General features: G+C 37.8%; 1 protein-coding gene across 1 annotated transcript; it reads left to right on the top strand.

Moving 5' to 3' along the window:
- The first annotated feature begins 3,824 nt into the window (after positions 1-3,824).
- Positions 3,825-9,672, top strand: LOC115927342. The gene is made up of 5 exons (XM_030993121.1): positions 3,825-5,200; positions 6,965-7,240; positions 7,625-7,726; positions 8,541-8,753; positions 9,317-9,672. The coding sequence occupies exons 1-5, from the start codon at positions 3,934-3,936 to the stop codon at positions 9,586-9,588; spliced, it is 2,130 nt and encodes a 709-aa protein (XP_030848981.1). The 5' UTR covers positions 3,825-3,933; the 3' UTR covers positions 9,589-9,672.
- The last annotated feature ends 7,614 nt before the right edge of the window (positions 9,673-17,286 follow it).

The following is a 17,286-nucleotide window of genomic DNA, read 5'->3' as shown; positions in this document are numbered from 1 at the left end:
GATTAGTGCCTTATCAAAGGGCACAACCTGCACTGACTTGGCTTCGAACCTGGGACCTCCCGATTACGCAACCACTGCTCTACCACTGAGCCATCGCATGAACAGGAGAAAGAGAAAATATTTCTTTGGAGAGGGCTTTATACCAAGTTCAAAGAAAAAAAAAAATTAAAACCTTCCGTAAAATGCGTGTCGCCTTTATGAGTTAAAATGGAATAAGTCTCCAAAGACTAATTCATGAATCAACACATTGGCTTTATGACCCACACGTAATTGTTTATACCGGCGAGAGAGAAAAAAAATCCCACGAGTCTTTATTTCCATTAATTGCTGGAGAATTAAATTTAAATGGGGCTCCCATAACCCGTGTGTCTAGATTGACACCTCCCGGTTACCTCCCCGAAAAAAATCTACTTTTTAAAAATTCTTTCGGTTATAAATACACAGAGAAGACGTTGTTTAAAGTGCTAACAGTTCATAACAATAAAACAGCATGTTGAATTTTTATACAGGTCTTATTACTTGTAAACAACCCTTTTAAACGGTATTTTGATTGTGCATAATCGTTTCCAAACATAGAGGTCCGAATTCACAAAGCAAGGTTTGAGCTCAGACCAAGGTTTGAGCTCAAACCTCCTTTTGTTTCGCCAAACCTCCTTTTGTTAATTCTTTACAAACCAGGTTTGTAAAAAACGCGTAAAACGCGTCATATGACGTACGAAAACCAAGGTTTGTCGACAAACCTCCTTTGTGAATTCGGGCCACAGAGTACAATGCTAATTAGATACGAACTCAAGCTAAGCTAAAATAACTTAGTTTAGCCGCAGAGGGAGCTAAACAAGCATGACGAATCTTTCAATGGGTTGAACATTGATCGCAGTTTTTCTGGCTTGAAAATGACGTCACCGCCTTTCAGACATACACAATGCGGCTTTTCGTGGACAAATCCCGCATCCGGGATGCGTCTTATTTTTTCGTACCACGACAAGGCCGGATTGAGCTCGCGAGGGGAACCTGCGCATGCGTACTCGCGAAGGAAACCAGCGCATGCGCACGTGGAATCCGGTAGGGTGGTTAATAAGGTGATAGTAATTATTCAAATTATTCTTTTATCAACTCATCGTTAGGTCAATCGGTAAAGACAGCGTGATACCAAAATAACTTTGGAGTTGACGTGAGGGTTCAAATCTCTGTTTATTTATTTTTTTGGCCTTTATAAATAGTGAGGCAAAGCAATACATAATCAAAGTACAAGTGTTTGTGACCTCCTTGCAAGCTTTCCTATCTTGTTTTGTATGGAAATGAGTTCATACTGGAATCTGGGCTCGCCGTGGTACGAAAAAATAAGACGCATTCGGGATTACCTCAATGCAGCTTTCCTGCATGCGGTCTTACGTTAAAAAGCCGCGGCTTCTCGCACATGAGAATTAATCCAAGGCGCAAAACGCAGATGATTAATTATCCTTGATTACGTGATTACGTCCCTTAAAGCAAGTTCATAGCTTCAATCCTTATATTTGTATTACAATCCATTATCACATGGATGGTGCTGATGTTGGTGAAAATGATGATGGTTAAAAAGTTAAAATGAAAATGAAAATGAATATATTATATGCTGATGTAAATATACCTGACACAGAATGTGTATGTATTGTGGATAATCACCCCTGGAGCGATTAGTATCTCGGCCATCGACGGGCAGCCTGTTGCCTTGTTTATGTTTACTTAGCAACCGGCGAAGCTATGCATTCAATACGTCACAATCGCATATATTCTATAAATGCAATTTATTGAATACGGTTTATACTATGAAGTGCACAGGATGAGCGCATTTTTGGCGACCAAGTGGATCAGCGTGGTATGGGGGGGGGGGGGGGCGTTTCACAATTCCTCTTTTCATTGACAAACGAAATCAGTGACAAATCTGTTGATAACCAATCAGAAGCAAGGATTTCAATAGCTTATAACAAAAACTGTAATTTGTCATTGATGACAAGTTTTGTGAAACGCCCCATGGTTAGTGTGTAAGACATATCAAACAATTGAGGAAAGGTATTATTCAAACACGTTCTCAATAGTTAACACAAAAATGACATTGAAATAAATTGAAGGTAAAGTAAACGATAGCAATAAAGGTGTATGCTAAACACACATTATTACTTGTTACTAACATAATGTGTGTGTGTGTGGTGGGGGGATACGATACGATACGAATACTCCCTACAAAGTGGAGAGGGTGCATATTTGGTACTGGAATAATCAGAGGGAAGTGTTTTGGCGTAATCCCTGCATTGGAATGTCAGTACGGTCACACGCGCTTTAGTGACCCGTATGAAAAACCAACCTGTCTATAAAGATCAAATTTTTCGTTTTAATGGAATCTAGTTCTAAAGAAAACCATGCACATAAACCATCTGCCTATAAAGACCATTTCTGTCCCGAGTCCCTCGAGTGTTCGTTATGCATTTCTATATACACGGTTGCGGCTTATGTATTGCAACATCAACAATAGAACAGGATGATACGGAGTTATGATTGCCAACAATGGCCAGCACCTAATTTATTGGCAAAGAAATAATATTTTTCCCGTCCTAATAACCCTTTCAGGGACTTGGCTCTGCGCCTTTTTGTAATCATTCTACACACAGGTAAAACTTCCAGTGCTATCTGTTTATACCCGTGAGCCCTATTTTTATGTTAGGGAAAACGATTTTAATCGTTATAGTAAAATGAAATTATGAGGGACTTGGAATTGGTACTAATTTAAAAGCAGATGTTTCTGTTCAAATTAGGCAACGCAGCCAGTTTCGGGCAAACATTACCCCATAACTTGTCCTAAATTGGATTTGTTATGACGATTAACATCATTATTGTAACTTCAAAAACAACAATATCAATATCAACAATAATATATTATCATTTTTGCAAGTAATATCAACATAAATGGTCTGATCTGTATGTGGTAAAACCTTGATAACTTCATCACTGGCTCCTGACCGTAGCCCTCAGCGACAGATTTCATTCATAAAAAGGCTATCGCGAGCTAATTATCATAATGGTTTCGCTCGTTGCCATGGGACCGTCACAAACCAACAGTCTCACCACCAATGCACAAGCAACGGCGCTCCGTGAATTAATTCAATAGCTCGTTATATGCAAGGGCAATTATATATATGCGGACCAAAAGCAATTGACTTACCGTTGGAGAGGGCAGTACTTTTAAATAAACACTCTTATAAACATAAGCTCATTCAACACTCCATTGCTTGTAGAAAAGCTTTCACAAACAGGATCTACTATCGTCTAAGCAGGTAATATCAATAAAAGTCATATTTGATAATAAGATAATAATAGTTTATTGTGTATATGAATGATGATCTGCACGGTTGTTGATATTTAGATTTTGTGACAATAAACAACTGTGGGCTAGCCTATACACATATCATATATATATAAATACAAAAGTTGAATAAGCCAGCGAGATGACCAACCATTTGTTTATACGACAATAGGCCATTTTCGTAATGTAATCAAGTTTAATGCAGAAATCTTTGTCAACTGCCTCGATACAAAGGATTTTATTCTTGTGTAACGAATAACTGTATAACTGTAATAACTTTACTTGATGCCAGGTAGGACAATTTTTTTTTGGGTTGCCCTACCAAACAATCCGTAATGTATTATGTTGCATTCTAACTATTGAAATATCTTTATTACTATTTACTGGTGAATGTAATATTAATATTGAGGCCCTTCACAAGGATGTATGTATTACATTTGGTTATACATTGAGAAAATAGTAAGTGGTCACTGTTGTAGGTAGTCATCTGCACGTCATCAATAAATTACAATTTAAGGTATCTACTACCACGTTTACCTAATCATGGAGAAATTCTTCAATGTTTATCTGACAGTGTCTGACGGTTTATCATAAACATGGGGTCTTCAGCAAGTACCAGAAGGATTTCGTCAGCCAAGAAGGCTGGAGGACCTTCCTCACTCAACGAAGTACATGCTGGTGGACCACTAACGGAAGGGCAGAGCAAACCGTTGACCAAAGACGGTGCTGTTGTAGGTCTAGATGAAACCGATGGCGGTCCTTCACAACCGAAAGCGATTGCTTCACCGGACCTGCAAGAAGGCACTATCGACGATGCTTCGGGGACATTTACTAACATTTCAGATATTCTTATCGTTGACTCTGCAGCTGCTAAAGCAAAACGGTGCAAAGAGTTCAGTAACGGGGTCAAAACATGTCTAACTCGTATCAAAGCCAGTATCAAACACATTCAGGAGTGTGAAGGTTTCCCATGCACCTCGTGTCTTAAAATGACGACGGATATCACGACAGTTTCACGTAACAGCAACATTGATCGGAACGCTGTAGGGGATGGGATAGGCATTGACACAGACTACTGCAAAATGTTTGCTTATACGTGGAAAAAGGGAGATATGTTGAAGAAGATCGAAGACGCTGATCAACAAGAAGAACTACCACATGAGACCACACAAATGTTTACATTTTACATCGCACTGCTTGGTTCCGCCTGGAATTTTACGGACAAGTCTGATTACTTCTGTTTACAAATGGAAGAAGATGGATGCCTGTCTTTGATTGTCGATTGGTTTTTACACCTCGTGGAGAGTGATAAGGCGATGAACAAATGGGCAGATGACATGATGTTTGATGCGATGAACATATTGGAGAACGCCTGCAGAAGAGTACCGTCTCTGGCTCCTAATCATCACAGGGCCGTGCCTGCCTTGCAAAAGTTTGGCGAGTCGGAAGAGACCTTGACACAGACGATAGCATTCACGACGCTGGCAAAGCTGGTGAAGAAAGAAGAGGCCGACAAGCTTTCCACCAACTACACCTGTATCGTATCACTACTTTCGTTGTTGAAGAAATGTCTGTCCAATCCTGACCATAAGGCAAAGACACGACGACAATCATCAAAGAAGAACATGGTGACCGTTATTACTATTAATGCAGAGGAGTTAGTTCAATCTGTAGATGACCTTGCCATCAACGACAACAACAAACGGCTGATAGTAGAAAAGGGAGGCATTCCTATCCTCGCTAAACTGCTCCAACGAGATTGTTCCGTGGAGGAGAAGACTTCTGCCGCCAACGGGCTATGGAGACTTGCATTTCTCAAGGAAAATAAAGAAAAACTGCGGAAAGAACAGGGTATTATTTACAGTAAGTAAACATTCTCTATATTTTTTTCATAATCATTATGATATGTGAAGGTAATTTCAACGTAGCGATGAAGCGCACGAAGTGTCGTCATAACGATCCAAGACTTGAGATAATTATGATCGGTTCATTTGGGCTTAAGTTGAAATCATAGGTGCCCATAATTGGGGAGGGGTAGCCTCAAAAATATTTTGGCAACCACCACGATATGCATAGCAAGATTGAGGAAGAAGAGGGGGGGGGGGAGCGGAGGGTTAAAGTAGTATTTTGTCTTTTTTGTTTAAGATGAGTAAAGAACAAAATCCGTATATGAGAATGAGTTAAAGTGACTTGGTAACATTGTTAAAGGCTGATGAAAAAATTGCTTAATTTTTGTATTATATTTCTTTTACTGTACTAACCCTCTGGCATGCAAACAATCCTGAAAACATTCTCAAACCACGAAGATATCTATGGTTTTCTTTGAAGGCGTCATTGTGCAACAACCTCTAACAGTGATTAACAGTAAATTTTCCCAACCGTTTTTCCATGAAAAAAGACATATCTCAGGCTATTAAAAATCGCTCAACACTCAAATGTCTTGAATGGTATGTAGAGCCATTGAGCCAATGTATTGCTTTGCGACGATTTGCATTCAGTGACACCTAAAATGTAATTAAATTGTAATAATATAGTTGGGAGAATTAACCCTAATCAGGCCGGGGGGGGGGGGGGGGCATTGTGCCCCCCCTCCACGATTTTTCCGATTGCTCGGGAACGCATGGATGGCGCCCCGCCGCCCGCTGACCTTTTTCTATCGAGTCTTGGGCATCTTTAACAAAAGAAAAAAAAATGAAAATGAAAATCGGACTTTAGTTACAAGGTCACGTGACCTATTGTCTTTGCATGTGTACAAAACATATGGAAATGCCATTTTTCCTACAAATAGATTAAACATGGTTATCTGGTCTTGTTTAAAGTTTAGGTGGTTGTTTTTGGAGTCAAAATAGAAATGAAATAAAATAACCAAAAAAAAAAATACATAAGTTAAAAAAAAAAAAATACATAAGAAATTATCAAAACAAGAGATAACATAAGGAATAAGCTGGCTCTTCCAAAAAAAATTGTCGTATTTTTATTCTAAATGGTCTAATGAATATATGTACTGGGAAAAAATGCTCAAATATGAATAATATATGATTTATGGGTAAAAATGTGATTTTATGACCTTATTTGCATAAATTACCATAAATATGCAAATAAGTACATTTTTCAGAAAAATGAAATTATCATATTATTCTATACACTTCAATTGACATGCGAGCACATTTTCGGGAAGATCGGCTGCTTCAAGGCCGAGATCTTAAGGGGGAGCCATAATGCCCCCCCCCCCCCGGCCGTACTAAGACCTCAAATAGCCCTGCCTTTTTAGGTTAAGGTATCGATCAGATCAGTTTTTCCAAATTTGTATCATTAATAATTTGTCAATTTTCACCCGAATTTTCTGATTATCTTTAATTGTACATCTAGCATTGAAGTCACTACCTAAGCGCCACTTTTTCTCATCTGAACAAAGTTACCAAGTACCTTTAAAATATTGAATATTCCCCTCGTAGACACTAATAACATAAAACGTTGTGCAGTGACGTAATGGGCCCAGAAGAAGTAAAACAAAATAAAAAATCGTCCATTGTAAGAGAGGAAGCATGTCTTGTGTTTAGGGCTAGGAGGACGTTACGTATGTGCTCCAAACAGACGATATCACATTTTCCCATTTCACAAAACAAGATCTGACGGAGAATTCCCAGAGTGAAAACGAAAAACTCCGCAATGCCTGCATGGGCGCTCTTTTCGAGATCTACGAATCTAAACTTCCCGAAGGCCTGACGCGTAGGAAAACAGATGTCGAGTCACCGCAGAAGGCGACGTCGGGCAGTGCGAAGTCCAGTGGACACATCATGCTCAGCTACAAATGGGAACACCCGTCCAAACCTGTGATGCGAGAGTTCAAGAAACAACTGCGCAAAAGAGGCTACAACGTGTGGATGGATGAAGACCACATGAGTAAGTTCATCTGCAGACACTTCTCTTAGAAACAATGACACATTTCAAACATTATGGGAATTTGATAAGCTGACAAATTCCGAATGAGGCCCGGGAAGATTATCACAGGAAATCCACTTTAAAATGATACTGTTATTTTAATGCATTTCTGTGTTTTGCTCATTCATTCAAAGTTGCAACATATTATCTAAGGTGGTGAAATTTTGAATAATATTTTCTTATTTGAGAATTAGATTACCAGCTTGGCTGCTGGTAATTGTATATAATTCATATTTCTTTTCTCCACCAAAGCTCGAGCTTGATTACCATGGTACTTCTTTTCCTATTTCTTTTGTCTTTTTCTTTATCTTCTTTTCTTCTTGTTCTCTTTCTTTCTTGTCTCAGTGGGTGATAAAATCGGCGCCATGGCAGACGCCGTAGAGAATGCTGATATGGTCATAGCTTGTATCACACGTGGTTACCAAGATAGTCAAGACTGCCGTACAGGTTAGAACAGATTTACCTCTTCTTCTGAGCAATGTTATTTGACTTAAAGGGAGAGTGTCGTCAGTTTCCGCGTGCAGAAGTTCACAATTCGATGACACCAGACTTGATGGGAATACCATTAATGGGTGTAGAACTCTGCACACCGCATACCCATGGTTCCATAAAGAAATAACCTCTTGTGTCTAGGAGAGTACAGTCTTCGGATGAGGACAATTTAATACAACGACTTTATATTCTATAGGGGAATGCAAAGCATTACACAAGGCCTGTCGGTCATAAAACTGAAGGCTGATCCTGCAGTGATTTTCAACACCTGCTTTTGGGGCAAAGACCCAAATGGTGTTGAATTCCCCATGAGAGCCCATTAATATGCGTCTTTAACCTTTCATTTGCCATGGTACTCAATAAGTTATCCCTCATCATTGTGAAAAGACTGTGTCAAAGCAAGTTTAAAAGTTTGATTATTCATAACATAAAACTAGATGAAAAGTTTGGGATTTCAATTCATCAACATGATAAGAGAGTGACGAGAGGACGCGCACAGCGCACAGTCACATGCACGGCACATATAACTGAATATAAGGTACTAAAACACTTATGTGGCATGAACGCTTGGGCCATATTTCTTAAAGCTATTTCTTGTCTAATTGTGAATGTGAAATCATTTGAAAAATAATTACTTTTCACATCTTAAAACTGCATAAAAACAATTAGAGAGCTCATTTTATGTTTTTCTTTATTTTTTAACCACAAACCGACTTTTTCATTATAATAATCGAATTTTCAATGTGATGCTTTTATGTCATGTTTTTAGAAGCGTCTTATGCTTACGAATGCAAGAAGAAGATTATCCCTGTGAAGGTGAGTAATGACTTCAAAGCTTCTGGATGGCTAGGCGGTATCACGGCAGGGAAGATCTACTACATCGTTCAGCAAGCCGAGCTTGTCTCCGAGGTACTCTCCAGCATCATCGAAAAAGAATTCGCAGTGAAGAAAGAAACTGTCCAGAACGTGAACGCTGCTCCCGGTATGTCACTCACGTTGTAAATAGAGAGAGAGAGAGAGAGATTTAGATTAAAAAAAGAGAGGGACCTATATATAGAAAGATAAAAAGAGAGAGATAGAGAGAGAAAGAGAGAGAGACATAAAAAATATAGGAGAGCGAGAGAGAGAAAGAGAGAGAAATTATTGCATTTGCTTTGATTTTATCCTTGATTACGTGAAAAGTTGCTACTCTGTGGATGTTTTTCTTAAGCATTTTGTCAAATAATAACTCAATTTTTAATGACTAATTTTTACTTTGCCTTATACTCTTCCATTGTTCTTTATTAATATTAAGATATTACTGTATATAACATAATATATTTAAGCATAACCACCGTTAAACGTATGCAATGATACTTAAAGTTTTAATAATTATCTTTTTTTTTCCAGTGAATAACAATTTACTCAGTTGGAAAATCAAGGCTTAAGAATTGAAATAAACTATATCAGCTTTACAGATACGATTACGTTTAGATTCTGCGACATTTTGTCTTATTTGTTAAAGTTTGTTTTTAATTTGTTGTATTGTGCTTTTTTCGTTGAAAGGTCCCCCATCCCAAGAGGAAGAGCCGAAGACAACTGTAGTGGAATCTCAAGTCCCCGGATGGGATTCCAAGAAGGTCCAGGAGTGGCTGGCAGCTAACAACGTCACAACACGAAACAAAGCTTTGAAAACTTTTAATGGAATCCAACTGCTCCAACTGAAGAAACAACTGATCAATGTCCCACAAGCTTTCTACCAGTCTATGAAAGATGATCTTAAGGTCCCCTATAGTGATGTCCTATCACTTGCTGGTGCTCTTGAGAAACTAGATTAAGTGATTATTATCGTATTCGGACACCTACTCCCTGGACAACTACCGCCCGGATAAGTACCCCCTAAACAACTACTCCCTAGGGGGAAGTTGTCTGGAGGGATGAAAGGGGGGGGGGGGGGGTGTCCGGGGTAGTTGTCCTATGTGATAGTTGTCCTAGGGGGGGGGGGGGGTAGTTGACTGGGGATGGTTATCCGGTAGTGGATGTCCAGGGGGTTGGTGTCCTTGAACCATATGTTATTACTATTATCATTATCTAGCAATGTTTATGTGTGCACATTATTTTCTTCTTTTCCTCTCACTCTCTCAAACCCACTGCCATCTTGGGCATATGCGTGTGTGTGTTTATGAGTGTTTGTGAATGGCGAGGGAGGGGGAGGGGGGGGGGGGGGTCTTAGATTGCTGCATTGATCTGCATAAAGTTTACCTAACTTCTTATTTTTATTTTCTTCTTATTCTTATTTTCGGCCTGCCTCAAAACATTTCAATATGAGCTTTTTTAGTCCTTAGTCAGGTTCCCATATTTTGCTTTAGGACTTAACAAATCTAATATTTTTAAAGAATTAGCTCTTTTGACCAAGGGAAAACAAAATATAATGCGAACCTTTTGAAGAAAAAAAAAAAAAATATTTTAGCAAAGTATGATCATTTGGAAAGACGTTTTACCGTCAAAATATAACCTATATTAATGAAAATGTAATATTAGAGTGATGCGATTGATAACAACCATTACTAACGATTACTCAGACTATAAGTAATCGTTAGTAATGGTTGTTATCAATCGCATCACTCTAATATTTTACAAATATCAACTGGTGATGATATATAACAATATTTTGAATATGAAGGCTGAACACTTCTACTCATTACTTGTGCAGAACAAAACGAGAAAAGTACTGCCCTCCTATTTTAATTGGAATCCGGTATTAATGTTTATTTTCAATGCTATACGAGATAACAGATTTAAAAAATGTAATTTTTCAGCTTTTGCATGTGTTTTTACCGTCAAAATATAACCTATATAAATGAAAATCAAAAGTGATTATGTATCTAGAGATATTAAAACCATTGAAACATCACGGTTTATGTTGCTTGCGTGTACAAAGATAATTGTGTTTTGGGAAATTGTAACACGTTTGATATATCATTTGTTTGGATTAGATATCAATATAAATGAGAAGACTTTAGTAATTGGATTTGATTGGCAAGTTAGATAATACCTTGGTAAACTTGCTGATTACTTTTGTTAAATAATTATGCATATAAGAAATACGTTAAACATTATAAAAATCAAGAAGCAGAATGAATGTATAACTCTTTTAACTGTTTTGAGGGTATGAATTGATGTCACATTTAAATTCTAAAACAAAAGAAAAGGTTGATGAAAAATAGGTAAAATCTTTGACTTATACGCTAAGATAATGTTTTAATTTTATATGTTTATGTTCTTCTAAAAACGTTGTACAGTGTATATAGATGTATATAGTGGAATACAATTTCCAGAAAGGTTAACAAGAAAAAAAATATATTAGTATATAATTTATGAAACACAAATAATTGATTCAAAAATAATTTTTTTAAATTTATGTTTACGAATATATGTAAACAGATCGACAATAATCCATGAGCTCTATTATTTCTTGATGGTTTATTCCGGGACAATTTATTTATTCATACATATTTCTAACAATCTTATTTTTTTAATGCATCGGGTCTCCCATTTTGGAAATTTCAAAGGAATTGTTTTCGGTTGAAATAAGTGATAACCGTGAAAAAAATGTAAGATTTAAATTTATCGATGAACCATGGTTTCGAAAATAATAGAAAAAAGACATCGGAGAATGGAAACAGGCATTCCCTTTTACTTTTTAAATTAATGACTTCACTGAAATATATTTTTTATATTAAAAGACATATTTTATGCATTATAAAATATTGGAGTTGTATTTTTTCGGTAACTTCTTATTAAGACTAGAAAAATAAGAGGGAACGGAGATAGAGAATGATAGCAAGAGATAGAAAGAAGGTCAGAGAGAAAGAGAGAGAGAAGGAGAGAGAGAGAGAGAGAGAGAGAGAGGAAGAGAAAAGAAGTGAGTTAGAGATGGAGAGAGATAAATAGAAAACGAAAGAGAGGAAGAGTGAGAGACATAGAATGTGTGTGAGAGGGAGAGAGAGAGAGAGAGAGGAAGAGAGAGAGTTTGGGGGTAATTATCTGGGTGGTTTATTGTCCTTTGGGGTCAATTGTCCAGCTGGTAATTGGCCGGGGGGGGGGGGTGTAATTGTCGAGTGAGTAATTGTCGTAGAATCGTGGAGAAAAGTATGAAGCCAGCTAGAGAGAGTGAGAAAGCGAGCAAGCCTCCATTAGTCAAATGATGACGATAGATGATATCCGGAACTTTGACGACACCAAACCATCAGCCACGTTGACATACTTCCTGCCTATTTCCGGTGGGCTTGAACAATTAATATGAAATACAGTGGCGGATTCAGGATTCCAGTTCGAGGAGAGGGGGGGGGGGTGGCGAAACAAAATTCGTTTTTAGTTTTGGGGGTGATGGAGGTCATATGTCAAATGATTTCCTTTCTTCTCCTTTTCTGCCCCCATTGTATTGGGAGGGGAAGGGGGGGGGGGGGGGGGTGGGGCGGCGCATAAGTCCAATGTCCGAATACAATACTGATCAGTGTGATAATATTACAGTTCCATATAAAAAAAAAGCACTTTCATTATCGTTCTCTTTCATATTCACTGGTTCTAATGTAATTAAGCTCTTTTTTTAATAAACAATGTGTGTTTCACGACTTTCAAATATGTTTAAACACCTCAAAGTTTGCACTTTGATATTTACAATTCACTGTAGACCGAGAATTTTGAACCCGTGGGTCTTATAACATGTCTGAAAACATTTTGAGCCTTTTTTGAGAGTTTAGCTAATGCCGCCAAAAGCCAACTAGAAAGACGGACGATGGGTGTTTGTTGTGCCCTCTGACAACTTTTTCGAGGTTCAGAAAAGCGAAAGTCCATTATTTGTTTTATTTGTAGGGCTAGTAAATATAAACGTTTGTTTGATGATTGTTTTACAAAACTGCTAAGAACGTATAAGTAAACAACAACCAGGGGATCGATGACTTTGAGTCCTCTCTGAGGAACATGTTTATGGGGATTAATGCCTTACAAAAGGGCACGAGCTCATTGACTTGGCTTCGAACCTGCGACCTCCCGATTACTCGACCACCGCTCTACCACCGAGCCATCGTACCCTCTCCTTACGCAGAGGCAATTCTCCTTGGTTACGTGATGACGGCCATCAAAGCAAGTTTATAGCTCAAACCATGCATATGTATTAAAACACATTATCACTGAGATAGGCAATGGCATTGAGGGATTCCGACGGGCAGCTTGTTGCCTTGTAAATATTTACTTAGCAACGGGGAAGGCCGCGAAGCTATGCATTCAATAATTCTCGATCGCAAATATGCTTTGAAATTAATTGAATAGGGTAACAATAAAGCACGAAGGATAAACTCGATTTATTTGACCTCGTTAATCAACATCGTCTGCTAGGTACAGTGTATGAAATAGCAACGATGGGTTATATTCCTATTCGTTCTTTTTCCCCCTTTCCTATTCGTCCTTAATATTTAAAAGAAATGAATTGAAACAATTGAATATAATTAATTGATGTCAATAAAGGTGCATGAAACACAGTCACTATTACGTTATACTTACATACGAATGTTTATGTGTGGGGAGGGGGGGGGGGAGGGGAGCAAGGCTGTAAGAATACTTCCTACGGAGTGGTAAAAAAATGCTCATATTGAAATGAATTGAAGATAAATAAATGATGGCCACACGGCGCATACAAAGCTGACCTTATTACTTTATACTAACATATGCATGTGTGTGTGTGTGTGTGTGTGGGGGGGGGGGTGGGTGGGGGGGGGTGCACTTGAAATACTGGCTTGAAATTCACTGACCAAGAATAACCATATGAAAACGCATTGATGTAATCACAAGCCACTATTATTAACTTGCAGTATGAATGTCCTTATTACAGTCAACGCGCTTTAATTAGTGATCGTTCGTATAAAAACCCACCCTGTCTATCAACACCTCACTTTTCCGTCGTTTCCCTTGAAATATCTGTTTTCATTGAAACGTGTTCTAAAGAAACCTATGCATAAAGACCATCTGCCTAAAGAGACCCCTTATTGCGTGTTCTTTATGCATGTATACAGTTTTAAATGGAACGAGATGACACGGAATTATGATTATGTACAATAGCCAGCAGGTTATTAGCAAATAAATATTAGATATTGTCGTCATAAAAGACCTTTCACGGGCTATACGCTCTGTGCTTATTTGTACTAAATCTACACACAGGGAAAGCTTCCAGTGCTATCAGTTTAGACTCGAGGGCTGTTTTTTATGTTTAGGACATCGATTTTTATTGTTATAGCAAAATGAAATTATGAGGAACTTGGCATGGGGACAATTTGAGGTGTGTTTTGTTTTACTCAACGCAAGCGCAGCCAGTTTTGCGAAAATATCAAACAGTAACAAAAATTATCTGATGTTTCTGCATTTATTGGAAGAATCAAATACTAAATAATCAAATATAAACAATAATAGTATATAGTATAATGGATTGAAATCAAAAGTGACCACTGAAATACAATCCCCACTCAAAAAATGCATAAGGGAAACAACAAATGTGCTTGTTATAGTCAGATGGTCTTTGCAGACAGGTTCCTTTAGTACATGTTTAAATGAGAAACCATTTTCAAGGGAACCTAAAAAATGTGCCTGGTGTAGACAGGTGGTCACTAAAGCAGGTTTTACTGTATACACTTTTAAGTATGGAGATAAATCAAAGAATCAAGATGAATGCAGTGCAGACGCCAACTATCATAAGCATGATTGCTTGAGTTGATAGCAGCCGAGAAGATGAGGGGGGGGGGGGTATTACCATATGACCTTGGAGCCCTCAACGACAGAATTCATTGATAAAAAAGCGACGATGCGGGAATTAACATAAAGGCTTCGTTCGTTGCCAAGCGACTGTCACAAACCAACGGTGTCCCCATCGCTATGGCGCTTTCAATAAATAGCTCGTAATATGGAAGGGGCGACCATATATGTATATGCGGACTACAAGCACTGGACTAATTGTGGGAGAGTGCAACAATTCTACATAAACGCTCCCATAAACATAATCATTTGACACTACCTTGCTTGTAGGAAAGCTTTCACAAACAGGATCTACGATCGTATGAGCAGGTAATATCAGGAATATTCATATTTGATAACGATTTATTGTATCTTGTGTTCTGAATGATGATGTGTTTTTAAATAAGTCTGCACGGTTGGTGATATTTCGATTTTGTAACAATAAGTACTGTTGGATAGCCTCCAAATATGATGCATATCCTAACGTTTAATAAGCCAGTGAGGTGACCAACCATTAGCTTATGCGACAATAGGTCATTTTCGTAATATAATCAAATTTAATGCACAAATCTCTCTGAACTACCTAGATACACATGATTTTATTCTTCTATTACGAATATTTGAATTCCAATAGAATGCAAACTGTATACATTAATTGTTGCTAGGTAAGACAAACATTGTGGATTGCCTCACCTAACAACACGTCATATAATGCATTTTGCATTTTGACTATTGAAATACACCCTTATTCATTTCTAGTGAATGTAACATAATATGGATGCTCTTCACAAAGACGTATGCATTAAATTTGGTCATATTAAGAAAATGGTTTATTCTTCAATTGTCTGGTCTTCAACGTAAGGTTAGGTGGAGAAAAAAAAATGCGTTTAGCGTCGGATGACCGGATGTAGTTGATATAGTGTCTTTTTGTTAGGTTCAGCGATATGGTCGCAAATGGATTTTGGTTAGGTGTATGGTCACGGGCGCAGGTGGGTGTTAGGTTAGCTGTAGGGATATGATCGCCACCGGGTTCTAAGTTTAAGGTTTAGGGTTATGGTCACTAATGGGTATCTGGTTGGGTTTAGAGTTATAGTTGCTATTAGGTTTAAGGTTAGGTTTAGAGCTATGGTCAGTAATGGGTTTCTGGTTAGGTTTAGAGTTATAGTTGCTATTAGGTTTAAGATTACGTGTAGGGTTATGGTCAGTAATGGGTTTCTGGTTAGGTTAAGAGTTATAGTTGCTATAAGGTTTAAGGTTAGGTTTAGGGTTATGGTCAGTAATGGGTTTCTGGTTAGGTTTAGAGTTATAGTTGCTATTAGGTTTAAGGTTAGGTTTAGGGTTATGGTCAGTAATGGGTTTCTGGTTAGGTTTAGAGTTATAGTTGCTATTAGGTTTAAGGTTAGGTTTAGGGTTATGGTCAGTAATGGGTTTCTGGTTAGGTTTAGAGTTATAGTTGCTATTAGGTTTAAGGTTAGGTTTAGGGTTATGGTCAGTAATGGGTTTCTGGTTAGGTTTAGAGTTATAGTTGCTATTAGGTTTAAGGTTAGGTTTAGGGTTATGATCAGTAATGGGTTTCTGGTTAGGTTTACAGTTATAGTTGCTATTAGGTTTAAGATTACGTTTAGGGTTATGGTCAGTAATGGGTTTCTGGTTAGGTTAAGAGTAATAGTTGCTATTAGGTTTAAGGTTAGGTTTAGGGTTATGATCAATAATGGGTTTCTGGTTTGGTTTAGAGTTATAGTTGCTATTAGGTTTAAGGTTAGGTTTATGGTTATGGTCGTTATTAGGTTCTATGTTATGTTTGGAGTTATATTTGCTATTAGGTTTAAGGTTAGGTTTAGGGCCATGATCAGGAGTGGGCTTCAGCTTAGGTTTACGATAAGGGTCTGAGGTGGGATTTACAATAGGGTTAGAGTTATTGTAAAAAATACAATTTAGTTAGGTTATTTGGTCAGGATCGCCATTGGGATTTAGGTTAGAAACATGGTCATTGTCACATGTAGGGTTTGGGGTAAAGTTTAGGGACATGTTCACAATTGGGTTTTAGGATAGGTTTGTGATCAGGGTCTCAATGGGTTTTAGTAAGATATAGAGGGTTGAAGTGTGACGTCATCAAAAATCTATTTCCTATATGAACTCAGTGTTATTTTGCTCTTTTTCATAACATTACGAACCAGAGCAAATTAACATTGAGCTCCTATTGCAAACCTGTTCATTCAGATGGTCATATTTTAGCCAATACTTAAAAATTTTAATCGTTTTTGACATTTGGACATTATTTGTTATGCTCTTTTGGAAAATGAAGAAACAAAAAAGAGAAATTCTAAAAATAGATTTTTATGATGTCACAGCTTTGGAACTTTACAAGGTTTAGGATAAGGGTTCGGTATTGACCTTCTGATTGGACCAGTGTCTCAGTAAGGTTTTAATTATCGTCTTGATGGGGTTCGAATTGACTGAGGAGCAATGGTCCCAGGAACATAATGTCGTACGATCAGCAGCTTGAGCAAACCTCAGTATTGAGTGATCATTCTTCCGCGTCTCTGTCAGGTTCTTTCGCTCCATCCAAATTTTACCCATGACATCACTTGCCTCTATGAAAAAATCCTGACTCATCGTCAAACAACTCTTTAACCTCTGCATTTAATGCCTTTGGAAACTTTATGAGTAATGAAGTCAGTGACATTGACAAATACAAAGATTGATCATTAAAATTACGCGTAGCCGGTTGACCGAATCTATTATTAATTTGA

This window comes from Strongylocentrotus purpuratus, unplaced genomic scaffold, assembly GCF_000002235.5.
Source record: "Strongylocentrotus purpuratus isolate Spur 01 unplaced genomic scaffold, Spur_5.0 spur5_scaffold_20, whole genome shotgun sequence".
NCBI classification, from domain to species: domain Eukaryota; kingdom Metazoa; phylum Echinodermata; class Echinoidea; order Camarodonta; family Strongylocentrotidae; genus Strongylocentrotus; species Strongylocentrotus purpuratus.
This window is presented reverse-complemented; position numbering and strand designations above follow the sequence as displayed.

Bases quoted from the DNA above. Each gene is read 5' to 3' on its own strand.
- LOC115927342 (XM_030993121.1), top strand. From the start codon at position 3,934: ATGGGGTCTTCAGCAAGTACCAGAAGGATTTCGTCAGCCAAGAAGGCT. The intron at 5,201-6,964 runs GTAAGTAAACAT...TCACAAAACAAG, and splicing joins AGAACAGGGTATTATTTACA to ATCTGACGGAGAATTCCCAG. The intron at 8,754-9,316 runs GTATGTCACTCA...TTTCGTTGAAAG, and splicing joins GAACGTGAACGCTGCTCCCG to GTCCCCCATCCCAAGAGGAA.